Consider the following 24,164-nt stretch of genomic DNA (forward strand, 5'->3'; position numbering starts at 1 on the left):
AAATGAGAAAGTTCATATTGATGCTTTTGTTTTATCTCTTGATGTCACTATGCATTTCATTATTTATCATTTTTCCTATGTATTTGTTTCTAACGCCATTGGTTTCCTCTGGATAAATTGTATTCAAGTTTCCTTGTTTGTCATTTTTATTTATCACCTTTTTCAGGCTCATTTTTCTTGATTTTTTTATCTCATTTAACCATTTTTAGTATTATTGATTAACCCAATTGTAATTTTTATTTACCTGTATTTTCTTTTAATACTTTTGTGTGGTGTATTTGTGTGTAACATTGAAAGTTCTAATCCACCTTAATATTGGTTTAGGGTAAGGAGTGGGAGAGATCTATTTTTCTTTTCTTTAAATGGTTAACTGATGTGTAACATTTATTGAATAATAGTTATATTTTTATGCAAAACTCAAAACACTATTCATAATTGCCAATTTATATATGTGCATTTTGTTTTCTAAGCTTTACTATGGAAAATTTCAAGCATACATAAAAGTAGAGAGAATAGTGTAATGAACCCCAGGTACTCATCACCTAGCTTCTATAATTATCAATTTTCATTTCATCTATATTCAACTACCTACTTCTTCCAGATTATTTAAAAAATATCCCTAGCATCGTATCATTTCATCTAAGTAATCCAAACATATATCTTTAAAAGATGAGAACTCTTTTTAAAAACATAACTATAATTACATTATTACACCTAAAAAATTAACAGAAATGTTTTCTTATCAACCAATATATATCTAGTAAGTATTCAAATTTCCCTGATTATCTTATAGCAGTTTTTTTCAATAGGATTTGTCTGTTCAAATCAGGATTCAAATAAAGTCCATAATATCTCTCTCAAGTCTATTTTAATCTAAAGATTCCCCTGTATATCTTTTTATTGTTTCCTTGCAGTTAATTTGCTATAGAATCAAATCATTTGTCAATTAGATTTTTTTTCTATAATCTGGATTTTGGCCTTGCATTCCCAAGATATCTTTATACATGTTCCTCTATCTATATTCATGCTAAGCTTTGATTTCCTAAAGAGCAAGATATGGATACAGAAATTTCCTGAAAATGGACAACCCAATAAATAAGATACCTGCATGTGTGTGTTCATCTCTTATCTTAGCACAGTTTTATAGCTAATTGTAAATACATATGAACAATATTGTATAATCCCCAAAACCATGCATATGTCTTTTAGAAGCATTATCATCCCAAAATGTATCACTTATTATGTATGCACTGTCTGGTATTGACATGATATGATGAATGAGAATGTCACTAAAATTAATGATGCATTATAACTAATGATGCAGTATAACTCTTTTGACTTACTATTTAGGTGTTTGTTGAAAGTTCTGAAACTTTGGATTACCAGATGGCCTTTACCGATTCTCATTTGTGGAAACTCCTGGATCGGCATGCAAATACAATCAGATTATTTGTTTTGCTACCTGAGCAATCCCCAGGATCTTATTCCAAAAGGACAGCATACCAGAAAGCGGGGGGTGATTCTGGTAATGTGGATGATGATTGTGAAAGAGTCAAAGGACCTGTGGGGAACCTAAAGTCTGTGGAAGCTATTCTAGAAGAAAGCACTGAGAAACTCAAAAGCTTGTCACTGCAGCAGCAGCAAGATGGAGATAATGGGGACAGCAGCAAAAGTACTGAGACAAGTGACTTTGAAAACATTGAATCACCTCTTAATGAGAGAGACTCTACATCGGTGGATAATAGAGAACTCGAACAGCATCTTCAGACGTCTGATCCTGAAAATTTTCAGTCTGAAGAACGATCAGACTCGGATGTGAATAATGACCGGAGTACAAGTTCAGTGGACAGTGATATTCTTAGCTCTAGTCATAGCAGTGACACTTTGTGCAATGCAGATAATGCTCAAATCCCTTTGGCTAATGGACTTGACACTCATAGCATCACGAGTAGTAGAAGAACTAAAGCAAATGAAGGAAAAAAAGAGACATGGGATACAGCAGAAGAAGACTCTGGAACTGATAGTGAATATGACGAAAGTGGCAAGAGTAGGGGAGAAATACAGTACATGTATTTCAAAGCAGAACCGTATGCTACAGATGAAGGTTCTGGGGAAGGACATAAATGTATGTACTTAAAAAGGAAAAAGATCCTTTAAACAGTATCAATTTATACTCAGTGTATTTAAACTTTTAGTTTAAAAAATCAACTAAGAGTTAGGTACTTTGTTCTAAGACCACCTGTAACTTCCTGGATTATAAGACTATTCCTATGACCTTAGTTTTCACTTTCGATGCAGTTATAGTGAACAGGGAACAGCATTCTTAGATCTGTGAAACACATTAGACCTTTGACAGTAATGATGTCAGAACTCTGGTTAAGATGTTATTTTTAAAAAAGAGTATTTTAAAAGGGAAATAATTGTGATAAAAATACTAAATAAAGCATTATGAAATAGTTTACAAAGTAAATAATATACAAAAAAAATTAAAAGGACACTTTAAAAAATGCTTTACTCAAATGTACTCAATGCCCAGAAAAATTTTTGTTTCTCTTCCCTTTCCTCCATCCCCCAATGCAAACAACTCCCTTCCAACACCCTAAAAAGTACATAACTAATTGAAAAAGTCAGAGAAAGGAAAGGTGCTTTTGTTTTTTTTAACCAAGTAGGTCCAAATAGCACTGGAAACATGACATTTACACATAAAACTTGCAGAAACCGAAGTGAGAAAATGTGAATTGGTGGGCCTAAATGGAGACAGAGAAACTATTATAATAATGCTTTAAATTTCTATGGAGTTTTTTTTCCTCTCGTAAGGCTCATTGACTTACATTATCTCATTTAGTTCTCATTAGCTGCATAAAATTGATGTAGATGCTTTTCACTGATGAGGAAACTGGCTCAAATAGGTTAAATAGTTTGCCTGAAGTCACAGAGCTAGTAGGTCACACTACTGGGATCAAACTCGGGTTTTCTGATTGTAAGCCTAGTGTGTCTTCTACCACCTCATAACTACTACCACTGCTCCTTACTTTCCTCATGTCATAGTAAAAAAATTAGCCAGTAGCTACTGTGCTTTTTTACCATTTTCAACCCTGCAAGAGCATTGGAGAAATTAAAACTAGTTTCTCTTTAGGCAAAGGTTAGAAATTGTGGGGAAGCACGGGAGAGGCAGTTACTATATATCTGGCACTGTGCTCAAAGCATGATAACGATACTACCTCATTGAATTCACTGTAAAGCTATGAGGTAGGTACTATTATCATCTATTATTATCTTTATTTTTCAAATGAAGAAATGGTGGTACGAAGGCTGACAGCTTGCTCCATATCAGGGAAGCATAAGAGATAGGGTTGGAACCCAGCCAGAGCCCACACTTTACTGTGTAGAACTAGAAATATGTCTATTTGGAAAGAATTCCTGGACATGTGTGTTTAATTCAACAGCTGAAATAAGCACTTAAATATATCAGAACATTTAAAGCTGTCAGATTAACCTATCATATACTCAGCGTCCATGTATTTTATCCATCTAATGTTTTATATTAGCTAAAAGTCAAATAATTGGAAAGTGTGCTTTTTCCTGCTTACAGTACAATAAAAAGTATGCGATCTGTTCTATTTGTAACCTGAGAGGTTACTTTTACAATTTTGTTTATGTTTTGTTTTTTGTGTGCTTAGGGTTGATGGTGCATGTTGATAAAAGAATTACCCTGGCTGCTTTCAAACAACATTTAGAGCCCTTTGTTGGAGTTTTGTCCTCTCACTTCAAGGTCTTTCGAGTATATGCCAGCAATCAAGAGTTTGAGAGCGTTCGACTGAATGAGACACTTTCATCATTTTCAGAGGACAATAAGGTTGATTAAAATAATTTTCAATAATAAGAGTATTGTAAATGATAGAAAAGAAAACATCTTGTACTACATCCAAGTAAGGTGAACTAGAAACCCTAAATGGATAATTTGATGTTTAGTGGTTATTTGTTGTTGGGTGCTTTTTCATTCATCCTTTAAATGTTAAATATTAACTGTGTCAGTTACTGTTCTAGGTGCTGGGAAATCAGGCGTAAAAGATATATCTGTTCTCAGAGCCCATTATCTAGAGAATTTGGGAAAACAAGCTAAAGAGTGGGTGAGAATGGATTGTTTGTTCTGCTGAGAAAGTACATCTAAAACATGTTTTTAATTTATAGATTACAATTAGACTGGGGAGAGCACTTAAAAAAGGAGAATACAGAGTTAAAGTGTACCAGCTCCTGGTCAATGAACAAGAGGTAAGTAATACACTTAAGAGCAAGATAGGTCACTTTTATTAGTTATTAAAAACATACAATGCAGAAATTTTATTAATAGTCATTTCTTTTTATCTCTTTAAAGCAGAAGCGGGCAGACTTTTTCTAGGATGTCTTTTAGTTGTGCAGGCCATACTGCCTCTGTCATAGCTACTCAGTTCTGCCATTGTAGCACGAAAGCAGACATAGAATATATGTAAAAATAATGCAAGTGGCTCTGTCCCACTAAAATTTTTTTTATAAAAGCAGGCAGGGGATGAATGTTGCTGTCAGGTCATTTTTTGTTGTGCCTCTGCTCTAAAGTGTTGCTACAAACGTTGGAGTGAGGCAAAAATTTCCTGCTTTTCAAAGGGTATTTTGTTTTCTGGGAATGCTTGTATAATGCTACTGGTGGATAGCACTTTACCTGTAGAGTTTATAGGTTCTTTTTGTGTTCAGACCTTCATTTTATATTTAACAAGCATTTATCTGGTGTTTATTATGCACTCTAAGGGCTTACAAGTATTAACAAGTATTAAATCTTTTAAGTCTATAACTACTATATGTTATTCCCGTTTTATAGATGAAGAAACTGAGGCAGAGAAGTTGAGTAACTTGACAAAGTCATACAACTTGCAAATGGTGGATTAAGGTTCTAACCAGGCCATGTTTTTAGGGAGTAATCAATAAAATATTTTAGTTCCTATAATACATAACCAGAAAAATAAGGCAAAGATCCTATTTTCATGATGTTTATATCTTTTTTTTTAATTAATTAATTTTTTTTAATTGTTTATATCTTATTGGGGACCTAGACAAATGTGAAAAATACATAAGAGGATAAGTTTTTCATGAAATAACTTTATTCATTCAACAAACATTTTATTGGGCACCAACCATATCTCTTACATGTGATCCATTACAATCATTTTGACTTTTATGTTTCTTCCAAGTTCGGGTCTTGTGGATATTATGTCTCTTTTGAGACAATTAATGATACTTGGAGAATTAGTATGTATTTCTCTTATTTTAGTGCATAAAGTGATTCTTTTTATATTCAAAATTATCATCACTTTAATACGAAAAGGGAAATATGAATTTGTTATCTTAATCTTTACAGTGACTTAGTGAGGAAGATACTGTCCCCAGTTTTATAGTTGAGAACTCTGAGACACAGGAATATTAAGTAAATTTACTCAAGATAACTAAGTTAATAACTAGTGGAGCCAAGATTTGAACCTAGGAAGATATCTTAGACACCTAAACTGAGGCCCATAATTGTCACAGTATAAAGTGCAAATAAAATGTCTTGTTAATCTTATTTTAATGTATAGCTCAAGCTCTAATTATTTATGTTTCTAGCCATGCAAGTTTCTGCTAGATGCTGTGTTTGCTAAAGGAATGACTGTACGGCAATCAAAAGAGGAATTAATTCCTCAACTCAGGGAGCAATGTGGTTTAGAGCTCAGTATTGACAGGTAAAGTAAAAACACAGTGTCATTAGTGACTTGAAGAAAGAATGTGTGTCAGATTATATGGATTGGTGTGATTTTCTAAAATTAGAAGAATTAAAAATTCCTATAGTATTCAGAATTTTAGCACTGCAAATTAGTTTAATAGAACTAAGCAAAAGTGCTAGAGTTGTATTTAAATTTCCTTTGTAGAATACTACTAAATCTGAAGTATTGGGACCATTTTATTTTATTTTCCCCAAATTTTAATAAATAACCATTTGACTTAAGCATAATTAATTTTCCTTGATGTCAGATTTATGTCATTTTTTAAAATTAAGAATTTCAAATTATAGTACTTTAAAATGTCTTATCACATTTGTAGGTTTCGTCTAAGGAAAAAAACATGGAAGAATCCTGGCACTGTCTTTTTGGATTACCATATATATGAAGAAGATATTAATATTTCCAGCAACTGGGAGGTTTTTCTTGAAGTTCTTGATGGTATTACCAATATTTTTGTGGGAGGAAAATAACTTGTAAATGCTCTATAATTAATAGAAGGCTATAGATAGTTTTTTTAATCAAATAATGAGTTTTTTCTATCTTTCCTCTAGCTCCCATGTGCCTTTAAATGTTCCCTTTGTGCTCTGATTTTTAAAAATATTTCTTCTTACAGGAAAGTTGTAATTTCAAGATTGTATTTTTGGTACTTTTTATAGAAAATTTTTAAAATAGTTTCTTAGTCATGTTTGTTATTTAGTTTCTTTTTTCGTTATGGCTTATTTTGTTTTGATAATTCATCAAAGATTTAGAGAAAAATGACCTGTTTCCTAGGCTTTCTTAATAAAGTACCACAAAGGGGTGGTTTAAACAACAGAAATGTACTGCCTCCCAGTTTTGGAGGCTGGAAGTCCGAGATCAAGGTGTCAGTAGCGTTGGTTCCTTCTGAGGGCGAATTTGTTCCATGCTCCTTTCCTAGCTTATGGCGATTTGCTGGCAGTCTTTGGTGCTCCTTGCCTTGTAGATGTATCATCCTAATCTCTGCCTTCATCTTCACATGATGTTCTCCCTGTGGGCTTATTTATTTCTACCAAAATTTCCCTATAGTATAAAGACACTAGTCACTTTAAGGCTTACACTAATGATCTGATTTTAACTTGATTACCTCTGTAATGACCCTATTTCCAAATAAGGTCACATTCTGAGATACTAGGGTATTAAGACTTCAGTAAGTATTTGGGAGGGGGGCCAATTCAACCCATAACAGTTACCTAGAGGAGGTACTTATGTTTGTCATACCTCCTGGTGTTATCAACATTGGTATATTTATTTTTCAGAGGAAGTAGTGGGAGGAAAGTTGGCTTTTAGGAGATTATATCAAGAGAAGCAATGGGTTTTCCATATATATTCTTTTGTGACTTTGCTGTCACTTAGAAAGATTTTAATTTTCTTTGTTTTCCCATAGAAATTAAAATATAAGTTCTGAATGTTTCTATATATGATTGTGATAGTTTTCAGAAGGCTCAGTAATACTAACACTTCACCTATTTCATGTCTAATTTGGTTTAAATTTTAATGGTTGAAATTTTGATTAAATGACAAGGTATGGGGAGATCAGGAAAAATCAGGATACTGTATGCTGATGCGTGTAAGGAAGTGTTTCAGGATGTTATTTCTTCTCTGAGTGTCTGGGGCCTGAGAGAATAATTACCATGTCTGGGTAGGCCAGGAAGAGATTATAAAGAATGCAAAAGTCACCCTTCCTAAGAAGGATTGAGTATGTATTAGCAAAGATGGGTTAGCCAGAAAATGTTACTGAATGGTGGGTGCCTGCATCAGTATCATTCCAATATATATTTTAGCATCAAATAGTTGGGTAAGAAGTAAGTCGTAGAATTAAATCTAAGAAGCATTTATTGACCTGTAATTTTCCAGGCATTGCTAATTCTTGGTGCTACAAAAAAGATAAGCAAGTAGTTGGCCTTCCAGATGTACATAGTCTGTGGGTGAACCAGAACTTGAAACCTATAATTCCAAAATGATAGGTACTAAGGACCAAATCAATACAATTTGTTCTTATATGTACCAGAGGGAAAGGTAACAATTGAGCTGGGTTTTGAGAAAACAGTAAATTTTGGGGGTATAAATTTAAAGAGAAGAAGTAATGACTGCTTGAGTAAATAAAGGAGGTAGAGTGAAGATGATGTGATTACGATTTTAGATTGTGGATAGTAGCCAATAGAGAAGCAAAGATCGGAGAACCAGAGAAGAGAGTAATTGGTAGAGCAGTGCTTAGCAGGAGTCAGGAGAGAATGGGATTAGGAATACTGGTGGAAGCAGAGCTTGCAGAAGAGTTAGGAGTTATCTTCTAAGACTGGAGGGGAGAGTAAATATTTCATTCTCAAACACTCCTGGGGATAATTGGTTTCTTATATGCCCACTTTGTAAGAGTAACACTTGAAGTAAATCCTTTTGTTTAGTCAGGGATAGAAAAAGTCGAATTAGAAACTCTAGAGAAAATACTGTGCTAGCCTAATCTTGTATGTTCATAGGGGTGGAGAAGATGAAATCCATGTCACAGCTTGCAGTTTTGTCAAGACGGTGGAGGCCCTCTGAGATGAAGTTGGATCCCTTCCAGGAGGTTGTGTTGGAAAGCAGTAGTGTTGATGAGTTGCGAGAGAAGGTAAGTTCATTTTTAACAAAATGAGCTAATATACATTTTGTGTTTTTCTCTGTATTGCCTAAGAGGTATCCTAGGAAGTGAGTGCCAGATACTGACACAGCAACCTTTCTTTCTTTGTCTCTGTCACATTTTATGACACCTTGAATCACACATTCTAGTTGTTTCTTAAGGCTCCTGATGCCTTGAAAAATAACATTGGCTTCTGGCCATTCAGAAATGGACCCTCACTTTCTGTTATTTCGATCAACTTTCTCCTAAGTCAGTGGTTCTCAGTCTTCTGGCCCTTTAAATACAGTTCCTCATGTTGTGACCCAACCATAAAATTATTTTTGTTGCTACTTCATAACTGTAATGTTGCTACCGTTATGAATCGTAATGTAAATATCTGATATGCAGGATGGTCTTAGGCGACCCCTGTGAAAATGTCGTTCGATCGCCAAAGGGGTCGCGACCCACAGGTTAAGAACCACTGTCCTAAGTAGTTAGGATTAGTTAGAAGTTACCAGAGTAAATTGCTGTATGTATTTAAAAAAAAAAGAAAAGGAAAGGAAAGAAAAAGAAGAGGGAGGTAAAATTTGGTAGAGAATCTAGATGAAAGTCTCTTTTGAATGTATTTTATTTTATTTATTTTTTTATATATATTTTTATTGATTTCAGAGAGGGAGAGAGAGAGAGAAACATCAATGATGAAAGAGAATCATTGATTGGCTGCCTTCTGCACACCCCATACTGGGGATCAAGCCTGCAATCCAGGCATCTGCCCTGACTGGGAATTGAACTGTGACCTTCTAGTTCACAGGTTGATGCTCAACCAGAGTCATGCTGGCCAGGCTGAATTTTTTATTTTAAAGGCGAGAGTTCTAAGGATCTCTGGGAAAAGAGTGGAATTATTTAGAAGCAATACTAGGACAACTGGCATTTGGGGAAAAAAATTATTTTGATACTTTACACTAAACACAAAAATAAATCACAAATGTATTAAATTTATATTAAAAAGTTAATAAAGTGATAAATATACCAGATGAAAATATTTTTATAATCCTGGAGAGGGAAAGATATTTGTAAGCATAATACAAAAAGCTAAAAAAAAAAAAAAAAATATATAAAAGTTAAATCTTCTGCACAGCCAAAAAAAATTTTTTAAACAACTGATAAACAAAGTTAAAAAATAAGAAAGGAAAAAAATATTTGAAACATAATATATGAAACATTATGTCCATAATTTATAAGGAGCTCACTACATCAGTAAGAAATAGATGAATAATCTAATTTTAAAATGGCAAAGTACATGAATAGGCAATTTGTTGAAGAAATACAAGTTAAAACAACAGCATTTTCACTTCTTATAATTGATGAAAATTTAGAAAGTCAGTGAATACCTAAAGTCATCAAGGTAACAGGAAATATTGTACACCTTTGCTAAGTGGTTAAATTGACATAATTTTTTTCATGGTTCAGTTGGGCATGATCAACATTCCACATATGCAGTTCCACATCTAAGAACTCAGTTCAAAAATATTTGTAGAAATAGGTTAGGATATTCATGGAAGTGTATAGTATAGCCGTGTAACTGGGAAAAATTTAAAATAGGCTCAATGACCACGTCAGTTGGAAATAAAATAGTTCAACTGTTGACGAGAATGTGATTACTGCATATCCTATTCTTATAGTAGAATAATTATTCTTATAAAATAAATGTATTATATAGGCATGTTTTATAAGTAAAGTTTTCCGTATTAGAAATTTTTTCATATAGTTTATATATGCTAAGGAAAAGGCCTAGAAGGAATATACTAAATTTATATTTCTAGGACATGGCATTTGCAGAGCAGATAGACAAAATAATTTCACTTTCTCCTTTTTTTCTAATTTTTTTATATCAAATGTATATTACTTTTTTGAAAAAAATCCAGCTATTTCTATGTTTGTTGGATGAAAGGAAAATAACTTTTTAAAGTAAATTTATATTTTAAATTAACTCATATGATGTTTTCTTTTATAGCTTTGTGAAATCAGTGGAATTCCTTTGGAAGATATTGAATTTGCCAAGGTAAAGCCCTGCGAATGCTTGCATTGGGTGACTAGTTGGCATTACACATGGCTAATGGCCTGGTTTGTTCCTTCATTCTCCTTAGGGTAGAGGAACCTTTCCCTGCGATATTTCTGTCCTTGATATTCATCAGGATTTGGATTGGAATCCTAAAGTTTCTACCCTGAATGTCTGGCCTCTTTATATCTGCGATGATGGTGCAGTCATATTTTATAGGTAACATGCACAATGTTTTTGTTATTTCTAGTGATATAACAATTTTTTTTTGCATAAATGTCATTTATAGAAATATAATGAGAGAGCCACACATTTCATTTTTGAAATTTTTCTAGTTGCCATATTTTAAAAATAAAAAGAAACAGATGAAATTAATTTTAATAAAATATTTTTAACCCTGTATGTCCAAAATACTATGATTACAACATGTAATCAATATTAAAAAGTCATTTGTGAGATATTTTACGCTGTTTTCTTATAGTAAGTCTTAGAAATACTGTGTATATGCTGTACTTCCCGCACATTTTAATTTTGATCAGGCATATCTACAAGCAATCAATAGGTACATGTGGTTATTGGCTGACATGTTGGACAACACAGATGTAGAGGACAAAGGAGTCATTGGAGCTTGGCAGATACAGGTTCAAATTTAGCTTTGTTATTTATCTAACTCCTCATCTGTAAAGTGGTGATAGATTTTATGAGAATTAGAACTATTATTACATTTTTGAAAACTGGCACAGTGCTTGTTATTAAATAGATGTTCAGAAATGATAGCTTTTATACTAATAACATGGAAATTGTGCCAGTTTTAGAAGTGAGTGCTATACTAATAAACACATTAGAAATCTACAACATCTTAGTATATGAGATTAATTTCATTGGTGACAGCAGATTTCACTTTCTCACTGAGGAGCATTATAGTATTCAAGCATAAGTTAATAGAGGCAGGTGGCTATACTGGCCTAATGTGTCATTAATATTTTAAATGTAGGGATAAAACAGAAGAATTAATGGAGTTGACAGATGAGCAAAGAAATGAACTGATGAAAAAAGAAAGCAGTCGACTCCAGAAGACGGGACATCGAGTAACATACTCACCTCGGAAAGAGAAAGCACTAAAAATATATCTGGATGGAGCACCAAATAAAGATCTGACTCAAGACTGACTCTGCTAGTGTAGCATTTTCCCTGGGGGATTTGGTTTTAATTAGATGGTTCACTGCTACTGTGTAGTGCCGTTATGGCGGGACATGGTTAGGGGTAACCCCATGACACCAGCACTGATTGGACTGCCCTTCACCAATCAGAAGCTCAGTGCCCAATGGGCCACTGTTTTGACTTGGAATCATGTTGTGCACTATAGTCAAATGTACTGTAAAGTGAAAAGGGATGTGCAAAAAAATAAAAACAAAAACAAAAACCTGCTACTAGAAAAGGGGAAAGGGGAATGAGTAAATGTCTTTTTGCGGACAAATGTGCACATAGCCGCTAGTAAAACTAGCCTCAAACAGGATGCTCATAGCTTAATAATAAAAGCTGTGCAAAGGCCATGAATGAATGAATTTTCTGTTTATTTCACTGATACACACATTACCTCATTGACAATTCGTAAGTAAATTCAACGTGTGTTGACTCTTGGAAAGCAGCAAAAATAGGAGCTGAAGAAGGAAATTCTTAGAACCAGCCGTAACCCAGTAAAGAATTGTGAAGCTGTGTTTTCTTGTTTCATTTTTTGCGAAGTATAAAGAACATTATTCTGGAACACCAAAACATTTCCCTTAGACTGCTCCCAGCAGATGGCAGCTCAAATTGCTGAATATTGTAATTATAACTGTACTTAAGTTATGGATGTAGACAATACATTTCACTCGTTCATTCAGCATGTAAATATAATTGATACTATTGAGTTATCCTAATTGCAGTTCACCTATTTCCTGTGGTTGTTCTTTTCACATGTCATTCATGATGTACATTTGTGTACATTGAGAAGTTCAGCAGTCTGTAAATGTACTCCTCGGTGAGGTTCCTCAGTGCTGGGTCCCATACGGTTGTATTTGCCCTTGTTAATGAGGTTTTTCTGTTCAGTGGCTTCAGTTTTCTTTCTTTTGTACATTACTTTTGAAAATATACTTCAAGTTTGAATCTTCCAGAACCCTTGTAAATCCCACTTTAATTTTTGGAGTTGATTTGTAGTTACACGTAGTTTGACTTTGGGGAAATGTCTTAACATCGTGTTGAATAAACTTGCTAGTAAGTCAGGTCATAGCACAGGCTGATGCAGTCAACATGATTTCATTGCAGAGTCGATTAGAGTCGGCAAGTTTTTGCTTTGCTAAATACAACTATTCAATGAACACAATTATACGAACATTTTGAAAATGCCATCTAATTTATAAAAATCAATAAAAAGGTTTTGGTAAAACTTTTTCATGCCAGATGCTGTTTACAACAATGAACATGCCAATAAAACATTTGTTCATTCTGTTGTGTTATTTTAGTCATTCAACTTTTATGGATGAAGAATCTTGGTTAAGGATAGATTTGTTTTCTTTAAATATAACATTTTGTAATGTGTACTGAATAATTATCTCATTTCTATGATAAGGTATGTTTACAGTAAAGTTACCATAAGAGATGAAAAGATGTTAATATTTAACTTTGGAGGATCCTGTCAATATCTGCAGTTTGAATATAATGACTTAATATAATATAGCTTAAAAGTCTCTTGGCATCCACAAGGATAAAAATCTTTTCTAAGGTATTTTTCTGGCTAATTTTTATTCCGTATAAACTATATAGCATTCTGATCACTTTGAAGTAGTGTTCCGGGTTTGCATTATTGGAATTGACAGTTGTCTCGCAGGAAAACTGGGAATGTGGTGGTGAGTTGTCTCTCAGGATCACGGACTTTCTTTGGTCCATACAGGTCTGCTTGCTTTGGACATGGGGTTAATAATGGGGTTTCTGATTTCAGAGACTGACTGGAGCGGAGGAGGCTGATTTGTAAACAAAACTGACTGTGAGCTTGTTTGATTTGGTTTCGTTTAGTGTTCCTAAAAGAGTAAATGGTAAAATTCTTCTCATTCTGTGCCTTCTGCCCTGATTTTTGATTTGTGTTTGCTACTTTTAATTGCAGGCATATCACAAATACCAAGAGTAAAGAAAATTTCATTATAGAAAAGAAAGTTTAAACTCTTGTTTTTCAGTGCCCAATAGAGGGAAAACACAATGTTGCACTTAGTAATTTCGGTAAAGGTGGTGGTAAACTTTTCAAAATGAACTTGGGATAGGAACAGTAATTTGTGTAAGGGTATAAGGGAGATAAACGTGTGTCACCCCCTCAGCCCCCCGCTCCCCCCCAGATTCAAACGATCAAGTGAGCACCTCTGAGGCCAAGAGGCAGAGCATTAACTGTGGACCAACTGCGCACACCAGGCAGGCCTGGAGCCTGGTTCGCCTGCTGAGTCTCCTGAGGCTGAGACAGGCCACATGCAGTAAACTGACCCTGCTTCCACAGGCCACACTGAGGTTTCAAAGCGCTTTTACTGTGCGGCAGATGGGTTTGTGTCAGCCAGGATGCCCATGAGAACCAGGCACCGACATTTCTGAGGCAGATGTTGAAGGCGAGGGGTACATTCTGGCCAAAGGAGGAAAAGCTATGGTTTCAGGACCATGCTGTGGTTAGCTGCTCTGTACAGAAGTTTGCTAGTTAAAAGTCCACTTCAGAAACTATGGAAGTGAGAAGACGATGGGATAAAAATGGTGAGTGAAGGAGGATCTACAATAGAATGTTCAGTGATCTCTTTTGTACTGTAATGGAAAGTACTTTAAAATTCTGAGAGAGCAGAATGAACCTGTGCCACAGCTAGAAGATGGTCAAGTAGCTATTTGTTACCAGGCTGCACTGTTAGGAATGGCTTTGCGACACATCTCTAGGCCAAGAGAGAAGGAGAGAGCTACAGGCTTACAGTGTGGCCTGAGTTAAATGAGTGCACTAAATCTGGAAGTGACCTGTGAATGTATGGAATACAATAAAGTCTTTTATTCTGGTTCATTTGGCTACTGAAGTTCTCCCTCTGAATTTTGTTCTGCATCGAGACCCTACCCAGCTTTTTTGTGCTTATGACTTGCAAATTGTAGTCTAGAGTACATGTAATAGAGGCGAATCTGAATTAGCAAGTTTTTTGTTTGCTAAATAAAACTCCATCTAAACAATTCTGTGTAGTTTTTGAAAAACAAATCAATACTTTAGTCACTAGCCAACAGAAGGCCATAAATTCTTAAATGCAAAATAGTGTGTGTATAGTCTGGGGCGGGGGGGTTGTTTAAATCAGGTTTATAAAGGAGTTTGTTGTCCAAATAAAGCTTGTAACCAGCTAGACTTAAGAGTACATGAAATCATGTCCCTTCAGTGTCATTCACCTGGGGAAGCAAGGTGCTGTGGTCATGTGGTTAGGTACAGTGTTCATTTTCAAAACTTGGCTTTGAGAAACACTCGAGAGCACTGGACACAACCAAGAGTGTATTAAAGCAAGTGTGAGCATTTAGAAAAGAATGCAGCAGTCAGGGGCAAGCAAGGAGGGCAGACAACACTGGGGCAGAATGCTCGCTCCCTCCTGTCTGCAAGAGACCCTGGCCTTCCGACTGGTCATGGCTGAGGAGTCACCCCTCCCCAGAGAATTACTAGTGGGCCCCGTGGCCTGGCCTGAGAGGTGGGGACCATACTCAAGTGCTTTCCCTGCTCCCAGCCTGCTCCTTCCCCTGTCCAGAGGGCGCTTCATTTTCTGCCTCTGATAATGCTTAAGAAACCCGTTTAATTAAGGAGTATCAACTTGAGATATAAATATGCAGTGTAACTGCCAGCCGTGTGTGCTCTGTCGAATGCAGTTTCCCACTGAAGTTGCTGTCATCCAGCTCAGTGAAGTCCTGTAACTTTTAAGTCACTGGGCATTATTAAAACAGTCTGATCTTAGTAGTCATCGATTTAAAGCACCCCCACCACCAAGCACAGCGCCCCTCCTTGGAGCCCCCTGCTTGGAGAGGAAAGGAGGGGGCCCAGTGCTCCGCTCTCCCCACCGCTCCTCCTGCACCAGCTCTGACAGGAGGAGGGTAAAGACATCCCCTCACACTGCAGCCTGCTCTTGGTCATGGTGAGGATCCTGTCTATTCATTCACTGTGAAGAGGTGCCCAGCAGGTCCTACCAGACAAGGACTCAATTCCAAACAGCACTGGAGTTTATGAAACTTGACTTGCCAACCTCCTGCAGGCACGAGGCCTTCTGTGAAATATGTACTATTTGTCCCATGCTGCCCTGGTCCTCACTGAGCCTTTCACCCTTATTCCATCTTCCATCCCTCCCTCTCGGGATGAGTGCTCTTAGAGTCTCGCCTTTTTGCCTCTGTTCCACTCTGCGTAGCTGCTCCAGCACACCACCTCTCGCCCCTGGTGCTGCTCTGGTCAAGTGGCAAGTCAGCAGGGCCTGCAGCTTCGGCACTGCCACCCCCTCCCCCCGCCTCTCCCCCCCGCCTGGCTCTCCCCCAATGTGTCAGTAGCTCCCGTACACATTTCGTGCTTCTCTTGAGTTTAGCTAAAGGAAGAAGTCTAATTCCCCCACTTCTTGGGAGTTCGAGGGAAATAGCCTGTTTTCAACACACTAACTCCCCCAACAGGGATTTCTTACCCCCCTTCCGGTCTATCCACAGAACAGTTGTGCTGCTGCTGAAATGCACCTCAGCAAGACCTGCATGGAGGGACCTGCTCCACAGCTGTTGGCCTCTGAACTTCGAAACCCAGTCTAGCAATCAAAGGCATCTCAGAATAATCGAGTTACGTTTCTAAAGGCGATAGACCACAGGAACACTTAACGCCCCTTTTCTGATCCCACCCCACACCACAGGGTTCTATTTTTTAAAAATATATTTTTATTGATTTCAGAGAGGAAGGGAGAGGGAGAGATAGAAATGATGAGAGAGAATCATTGATTGGCTGCCTCCTGTATGCCCCACACTGGGGATCAAGCCTGCAACCTGGGCATGTGCCCTGACCGGGAATCAAACCATGACCTGGTTCATAAGTCGATGCTCAACCACTGAGCCACTCAGGCCAGGCCCCTTGCTTTAACTCTCATCCTTCTGCCCTGTATCCCTTTCTCCTGTGTCAAAAACCTAAAGAACCAGGCTCATGAGGCAGGAAAAGCCAGGTAGGAGGGGGAAAGAGAAGGAGAAGGAACTAAACAGAACCCGCGGCCACCGTTTCTGTCCCATCACACTCCTCCTGCTCATTCTGCGGCCTTTTGGGTGAACAGACCAGCATTCTGGTCTGCGAGGAAGGTCAGGACAGAGACAGAGCCTCCTCCTCACGCCCAAACATGGCATTTTCCAGTCTTGCTTTTAACAGAGCCGTACACTGGGCTTGGGAACGTGGGTGGGCTGGGTTCACAAAGCTGTAATTTGTTCCGCTTTTGGCTTTTGTTCATCATGCCAGTGTCTCCTACATCAGGTAGGAATGCTCTGGGCTTCCAATAACAGAAAAAAATAACAGCACCTTTATAATAACCTTGGTGGTTCATTCAAAACGGACTCCAGATGTGGCTGATAGCGAGATTGCTTTCCTCTCCAATGCCATCCAGGACCCGGCCATCCTCCTGTGGTAGACAGAATAATGGCCCAAGTGATGTCATCACTGTTAGGACTTCACCGTGGAAGAGTATTCTGGGCTATCTAGGTGGGCCCAATTTAATTCTGAGTCATTAAAAGTAAAAAACCTTTCTCAGGGGCAGGGAACCAGACGATGACTCACGAAAAGCACTCTACCTATTGTTGTTGACCTTAAAATATATTTTATTGATTTTTTTACAGAGAGGAAGGGAGAAGGAAATGGATAGAGAGTTAGAAACATCAATGAGAGAGAAACATCGATTCAGCTGCTTCCTGCACACTCCCTACCTGGGATGTGCCCACAACCAAGGTACATGCCCTTGACCGGAATCGAACTTGGGAGCCTTCTGTCTGCAGGCCGACGCTCTATCCACTTAGCCAAACCGGTCAGGGCTATTGTTGACTTTAAAGAGGAAGGGGGCCATGTGTCAAGGGATGAGAGTGACCTCTACAGGCTAAAAGAGGCAAGGAAATGGTTTCTTCCCCCAAGGCTTCCAGTGAAGAATGTGCCCCACCTCACACCACCTTGATCCCCAATCACTGACCACAGATGGCTCCCCCAGTGCCCAATGGCACATCCTGAACCCCTGGACTCCAAGGCAGGGAACCGGGGGTGGGGGTGGGGGTGGGGGTGAGGCCTTCTAATTTATGCCTCTTTTCCTTTGTCAAATAACCCTTCCCAGAAACTCTGGGTCATCCCTAGCTGCATGGGCACCTGGGTTTTCCAGCCTCTGTAGTGGGAGAAGGGCAGGGAACAGGGTTGGGAATAGCATTGGGTAGCTGAACCGACAGCATCTACCCTATCATCTTTGGCAGGAACTCTGGCAGGAAGATTCACGCACCAAACTTCACCTAACCCTTACCACATTCCATTTAGATTTATAAGGAGATACACCAGCTACTCTGTATGTGGATTTCAGCCAAGTATTTTGCAAAGCCTCTCCTTTGCTTATATTTTTCTGGCTATGATAACAAAGTAGAGCAAGATAATATACCCGCATATAAGCTCCATGAGGAAGGAACCTAGTTTTATCTCATTGTCTCCCTGGCACTAAATATAGAGCCTGACATATAGTAATTGCTCAATAAATTTTTTGATTGAAATAATTTTCAGCCTCTTCTCCAACCATTTGCTCAAATGTACCTTGTCTTCCAGCCACTATGAATTACTTGCTATTTCCCCTACATACTCTCCCTCCTCCTTGCCTCCCTTCCTCTGCCCATGGCCCAGATGCCTTTTCCATTCCTTCTGGCCTCCTGATCAACTCCTATCATCTTTGAGACCCAGTTCCCAGGCTAAGTCTCCCGAGCCACATTCTTTGAGGCACCGTAACATTCTGTTACGATATCGGTTTGACTGCTTATGGGTTATCGGTGCTGGGTTTAGTGTATCCTTCATTAGGCTGTGATGCCTTCAGGGTAGGGACCCTATCAGAATCAACTTGCACCCCCAGAGTATATCACAGCACCCGGTTCTGAGCAGGCTCTCTGTAAATATGTTGAATAATAAGAATGTGCAATGATGATTTTAACATTCAACAGAGCTCTATATTTGATCTTAAAGTTATCACTTGATCCTGTGTATCCTCTACTTCATATTGTTTTTGACTTCCAGCTCTCACTTAACCTTTCAAAGCCGCCATTTCTTCATCTGTTAAATGGAGAAAATACTCATGAATTCAATGAAGATTAAATGAGGTAATATAGGCAGCCTGCCACCCAGATGACCTTAATACACAGTAGCTTTATTATTACAGTCGTGTGATGGCCCAGAGCTGTTTGATTAAGGAACGCTGCCAAGAAAAGGGACACACACACTCCATTTACTCTTTCAGAAGACAGTGCAACGTTGACACTCTTACAACTCACTCCCATCTCCGAATGGTTAACATTTCTAAAATATTTTGGTGCTGAAAGAGGTGTGCTTCAGTTGTCTGGAAAGTGTACTTACCTGGAAGAGATGCCGGTCAGTTCTATTTTTTTTTTTTTTTCTGGCTGAAAGGGTTTTTATATTTACTCAAAGTCAAAAGGAAAAAAGTCCAAGAACTACAAAAGAAGAGTTTAAGTGATTTATGCTCGATTTCTAAATGCAATATATGTGTGTATACATCACTTAAAACTCAAAGAAAGCATGCTTATACAATCAGGTGCAACTTTAAAATTTAATAACTCTGGACGAATACATGATGGAAACAGTCCGTGGCACCTGAAAAGATCGTCTGTGGCACAGCACACAGTTCGGCGCTCCGTCCGGGCAGTGCAGCCGTGTTTCAGAGCCGTGCTTGGTGTGATGTTCTCCATGTGGTTGCTAATGGCTTGCAGTTGCTGGTAAGTGATGTTGCAAATTTCATTTATAATCCTGGCACCACAATTACCCAAGTGTTGTTTCTGGCAAGTTAACTTAAATATTATGCTCCGATCATGTACCTTCAGAGTGACTAATGTAGCTAACTGCCGCAGGGGACAGTGGCAATACCTCCTGTCCGGTAGAGACGTAGGAGCTAGTTTGACCTCCATTCCAGATGTGCCTCAGAAAAAGAAAAATTTCATTTTTCGCCTTTGCCGGGGGTGCTTTTGGTGGCACCGGGGCTGGTGGGGAGCAGTGGGGGAGCACTGGGCTTGGGGTCACACTGGGTGAAATCCTGCTATGCTTTTCACAAGCTGTGTGACGTGGGCAAGCAGCTTGACATCTCTGAGCCTCTAAGATGCTGACGGTTGGGGAGAACAACGCCCCCTTCGCCAGGCTGTGGTGACAGCAGGACTGGATTGTGGAGGTGAAACTGCTTACCTGGCACGGAGGTAGGAGCTGAGTGGCTGCTAAAAAGCTGAATGCATGTTGCTCGGAGTACCACAGAACGTTTCCCCCGAAGGCACAGCGTACCTGTGCCCGTGTGAAGAACTGCATGAGTTTCATTTGGTGATTTTTTGCCAGGTTTATGTTTGCTAAACAGGGCACTCTTCTCCACGTGTATAAGCATCAACATTTCCCCAAAGCTAGTCATGAGGAAATTCTGCATCCTTTTCTATCCCCTCCTTGGGGGCGGGGGGTGCACAGAACAAAATGGCATGTGCCATCTGCCAACCGGCGGCGGCAAAGCGGCCACCAACTGGACCTGTTTAGCAGCCCTGTCCCGCCTTCACCCGCACCCGGTGCTCCCCCAGGCAGCAGAACTTGGATGCGGGGGTGCATTGTGGGGAGCTGGACAAGTGTGCGGCACCTCATCTTGTTTCAAGCCGGAGGGGTAATGTTCTGGGAAGAGGCCATGGAAAAAAGCCTGGTGAGCCAACACCTAGAGGACACAGCTGGGGAAATAAATTAGCTACGTCTATTGCACATCTACCCGCAGGACAGGCCTGGCTCTAAACCTCATCTCCCTCCAGCAGCTCAGCGGTGGCATCGGGCTCCCCGAGAGCCATTTCCACTGACAGGCTCCTCTCCAGGTCCTCCAGCTCCCGGCGCACCTCCTCAATGAAGCTGCCTTCTCCGTAATCGCCGGGGGCCTCTCTGGGCACCAGGCTCTTTCCGTCCTCCTCGTGGCCCCCCACGAAGGTCGGCTTGCACACGTAGACCAGGCTGTGGCTGGGGAGAGAGGGCTATGGCTCAGCCAAGGGCCGTGTTTCCCCAGGGCCACAGCGAGCTCTCAACTTGGGGAACCTGGGCCTGAGACAAAGGCTCTCCTCATACCCCCCAGTCTCCTCACCTACACGACCCCTCCTCTAGCATCTCTTCAACTGTCTGAACCACCTGCCAACATCTTGCCTTGATTGCTGAGGGCGCTCACTTTCGGAGAATGTCCTCGAGGGGCAGCCCCCAGGGGCAGGCCCTGAGGACAGGGGCGTCTAAGAGTTTACAATCCCACCCCCACCCCCCATCTGTGCCTCCAGGCAGGCGCGGCCCCTGACAGTGGGACAGGGCCTAACCCCCTCCTCTGCTGCGCCTGGGGGAGCCCTGGGCCTGTGGGCAGGGAGGGGGTGTCTGCCCAGCCACCCAGGCCTCTGCTGGGAGAGAAGCTGGGTAACAGATGCTGAGAGGCCTGGGAGAAGCGCACTGAGGAACAGCCATGCTGCAGCCCTGGTGCTTCTTGGTCTCTCAGAGCCTCCAACCACGCTTGGTGCCCCCCACTTGGGGCGGGGCAGGCCCCCCAGGTTTCCCTCCTAATTCTCTGCAGGCGCCTGCTCAGCTTGTCCTTCGTCTAATGGGCCTGGGCTGCCCTCAGCGCTCCTCCCTCCACACCCTCTTCCCAGGCCACCCACTCCCGAGGCTTCAGGCACCATCTAGATGCACCCCAATGCTGTACCCCTCCCCCGCAGCCACACCTTCTCCTCAGCCCCAGTTCTATCGGACTGACCACTGCTGATCCCTCCATCAGGAAGACCAAGGACACTCACATCAAACCTATCCTAAATGGAACCCACTTTCCCCTGCTCCTGCATCCCCAGTGGGTGGCACCTCATCCCCTTTTGGCCCCTGACAAGACGGACAGGTGGGACCTCACCTGTGAGGCTGGCAGAGGAGGCCACTGGCGCACGGGCAGCGGTCCAAAGCTCCGTCGGGCTCCAGCTCCCAGGTGATGAGGTCCAGGAGCCGGCTGGCAGGGTCATGGCAGAGCTCACCCTCCACGGGCAGGGGTGTGCACACGGGGAACAGCAGGCCTAGAACCAGCCAAAAGTCACCCTGCGCCCCAGCACCAAGGCAGGCACCAGGGGAGGGAGAAATGGGGTGCAGCCTCCCACTTTCCACCCTCAGCCCCCATGTGTAGGTTAGGCTTGAATACGTGGAATGAGAAGAAATAAGATGGCAGCAGAGGCTCAAGAGAGAATGAGCTGTGAAGGCTGGAGCAGTTCAGGAGGACTGCCTGGAAGAGGTGGGCTTGTGCTGGGCTTTGAGGCCAATGGTCGGGAGAAATTAACAGTGGCAGAAAGGTGTTCAAGGCTGGGGCTCAGCACCAAAATAAAGCCTGGGGTTGGGCTCAGGCGGGGGCAGTGAGGCTCCCAAATGGGCCAAGTAGTGGAGAGAAAAGGAGGACGGCTCAGCTGGTGCTGGCCAAGGCTTGGAAGGTGGACCGGGGAGTCTAATTAAAGTGACAGGACAGGGGTGGCTGCCGCTCCCAGAGGAGTATTATCCAGAAAGCCATTCCTGAGGAAAACTGCAGGAGCAGCAGGTACCAGGTGGACCAGGGGATGGGGAAGGTGCCCAGGGCGAGGTTTTCAGGAATGCCTGCAGGAGGGGAGAGGGCCTGCGCTCACCTCACCGGGGAGGGGCAGTGCGCATGGAAGCCATGGAAGAGGGGGCTGGTCAGTTCACAGGACACAGGACTGGAGCCAGCGCTGCCTCAGGCTGGGGAGTGCGGGGGAGGGGGCTCTGGGGCTTGGGACAGGGCTCAGTCTGACCCAGGAGGGGGCCACCCACCTCTCTGGAAGGCACAGCACAGCCCGGGCTGGCAGTCCCTTTGGTTGTCACAGATGGTCCCGTTGCTGCCTTTGGTGGCTGTCTCGGTGCAGTGACCCCAGACACACAGCTGGTCTCCACAGCACTCACTGTCCCGGGTGCAGACCTGCAGGGAGTGGGGAAGCACACAGCCCGCTCACAGACCCGGAGAGCCCAGCCTGTGGCCGCCCAGCGGGAAAGCCTGGAGACATTCAGGTGAGCTAACCACATGGCCCCACTGTACGGAGGAGGACACTGAGGTCCCGGTCGGGGAGGAGGGGTTCGTGGAGGTCATGGGAGCAGAGGTGAGGGGTCAGCACGCTGGGAAAGGGCCCTGGGGGAGGCACGAACCCGAGTCTCCCGCCCAGCTTGAGGCTTTGCCTTTGCAGGATGTAGCGTGTGTTTGTGGCTGTGCCCTGCCTCCTTCTCATTAGGTCCGTAGGTCAGGAAGGAGGCGGCTTAGGGCCGCAGGTGCAGGCAGCACTGTGAGTCCGATAAGCTGATTAGATTAAGGCCCAGGCCCGGGAGGGCCAGGTGAGTGGTCAGGCACGTGGGTGCCGTGGGCCTGGATGCCACGTGGGGATGCAATTAGAGAGCAGAGCTGGTTCCTCACTGCCGTGCTCAATGATGGCGCCCAGCGGGACAGCCGGGAGGGAACGCCGCTCCAACCTCCAACCGCGGCGGGTGGAAAACAGGGCTGCCTGTCGTCCAGGAGGCTGGGTCTGCAGATGGCCTCCTGGTCACTCCAGGAGTCAGCCCACAGGATGCTGTGGCGGGGCTCCTCCCGGTGGGGACCCAGTGGAGCTCCAGGAGAACCGGGGACAGAGGGCTTCTCCCCAGGGCTCTTTTCTGGGCCCCCACGGCCCTGGTGCTGCAGCCCGGAGGCCTCTGGACACTCACTGTCTGGTGGTCCCGGCACGGCTGGCAGGTGTACTGGAAGCTGGCAAACTGGCAGTACTTGCGGGACCCGCAGTCCTCGTCAATGATGCACTCCTGGGGGGTCGGGGAGGGGGAAGCTTCATCAGGAAAGACCGGTCAGCTAGCCCACCTCACCCAGGAAGAGGAAGCCCCACTTATCCCCCAACCCTCAGCTCTCAGGCTCAGGGCCCAGAGACAGGCTCCAGCGCCCCTCGGGCTGGCGGGCCTCACCCACACAGCACGGCCAGGCTCCTGCCCTCTGGGACGCCACACCCAGCTCAGCAATCCTCTCTGTGTGCAGTCTCCGCGCACACACCAGGCTGGGGAGTGCGGAGACCAGGGCCATGCTTCTGCTCTGAGCAGATGGATTTCATAAAAGGAGCTAATGAGTTGCAGGCCTTGGTGGCGGCCCAGGAGGAGCTGGAGTTCATCAGGGCCTTGCTGACTGAGAAGGAAAAGGGTGGCCACAGGGAGCCCACATCAGGGTCCTAGGTCTGGGGCTCACCAGGGCAGCTGCCAGCTTCCAAAGGAGGAGGGGACACGGCTTGCGTTCTCTTCCCCACCTCCCCCCCGCCACCCCACCCGCCCAGGCGCTTGCTCATGGCTGCCAGCCCCACTTGGCTGGAGAAATGGAGAGAAGGAAGGGACTCTGTCCAGCACCGAGGCCCAGAGAGGGAGGTCACGGGAGGGTCACTGTGGTCCTGC

General features: G+C 42.2%; 2 protein-coding genes across 11 annotated transcripts in view; one reads left to right on the forward strand and one right to left on the reverse strand.

The window, feature by feature from the left end:
* The window catches only part of USP47 (ubiquitin specific peptidase 47), a 99,257-nt gene extending 86,319 nt beyond the window's left edge, over positions 1–12,938 (forward strand). For 6 of the 8 annotated variants that reach the window (XM_036325397.1, XM_036325393.1, XM_036325398.1 and 3 more), the window contains 9 exons: positions 1,351–2,125; positions 3,681–3,856; positions 4,192–4,272; positions 5,632–5,747; positions 6,106–6,224; positions 8,276–8,406; positions 10,409–10,456; positions 10,542–10,672; positions 11,448–12,938. In XM_036325397.1, coding sequence (XP_036181290.1) covers positions 1,351–2,125; positions 3,681–3,856; positions 4,192–4,272; positions 5,632–5,747; positions 6,106–6,224; positions 8,276–8,406; positions 10,409–10,456; positions 10,542–10,672; positions 11,448–11,622 — 1,752 coding nt within the window. In that variant the 3' untranslated portion in view covers positions 11,623–12,938. The remainder of the gene's footprint in view (positions 1–1,350; positions 2,126–3,680; positions 3,857–4,191; positions 4,273–5,631; positions 5,748–6,105; positions 6,225–8,275; positions 8,407–10,408; positions 10,457–10,541; positions 10,673–11,447) is intronic. The other 2 variants (XM_036325396.1, XM_036325400.1) reach the window with 2 other exon arrangements.
* A 6,222-nt stretch (positions 12,939–19,160) lies between these two features.
* DKK3 (dickkopf WNT signaling pathway inhibitor 3) overlaps positions 19,161–24,164 on the reverse strand; it is a 38,812-nt gene continuing 33,808 nt past the window's right edge. For all 3 annotated transcript variants that reach the window (XM_036325403.1, XM_036325404.1, XM_036325405.1), the window contains exons 5-8: positions 23,442–23,534; positions 22,524–22,668; positions 21,610–21,766; positions 19,161–20,693 (exon numbers count right to left, since the gene is read on the reverse strand). In XM_036325403.1, coding sequence (XP_036181296.1) covers positions 20,474–20,693; positions 21,610–21,766; positions 22,524–22,668; positions 23,442–23,534 — 615 coding nt within the window. In that variant the 3' untranslated portion in view covers positions 19,161–20,473. The remainder of the gene's footprint in view (positions 20,694–21,609; positions 21,767–22,523; positions 22,669–23,441; positions 23,535–24,164) is intronic.

The sequence above is a fragment of the Myotis myotis genome, unplaced genomic scaffold (assembly GCF_014108235.1).
Source record: "Myotis myotis isolate mMyoMyo1 unplaced genomic scaffold, mMyoMyo1.p scaffold_m19_p_10, whole genome shotgun sequence".
Taxonomy (NCBI): Eukaryota; Metazoa; Chordata; class Mammalia; order Chiroptera; family Vespertilionidae; genus Myotis; species Myotis myotis.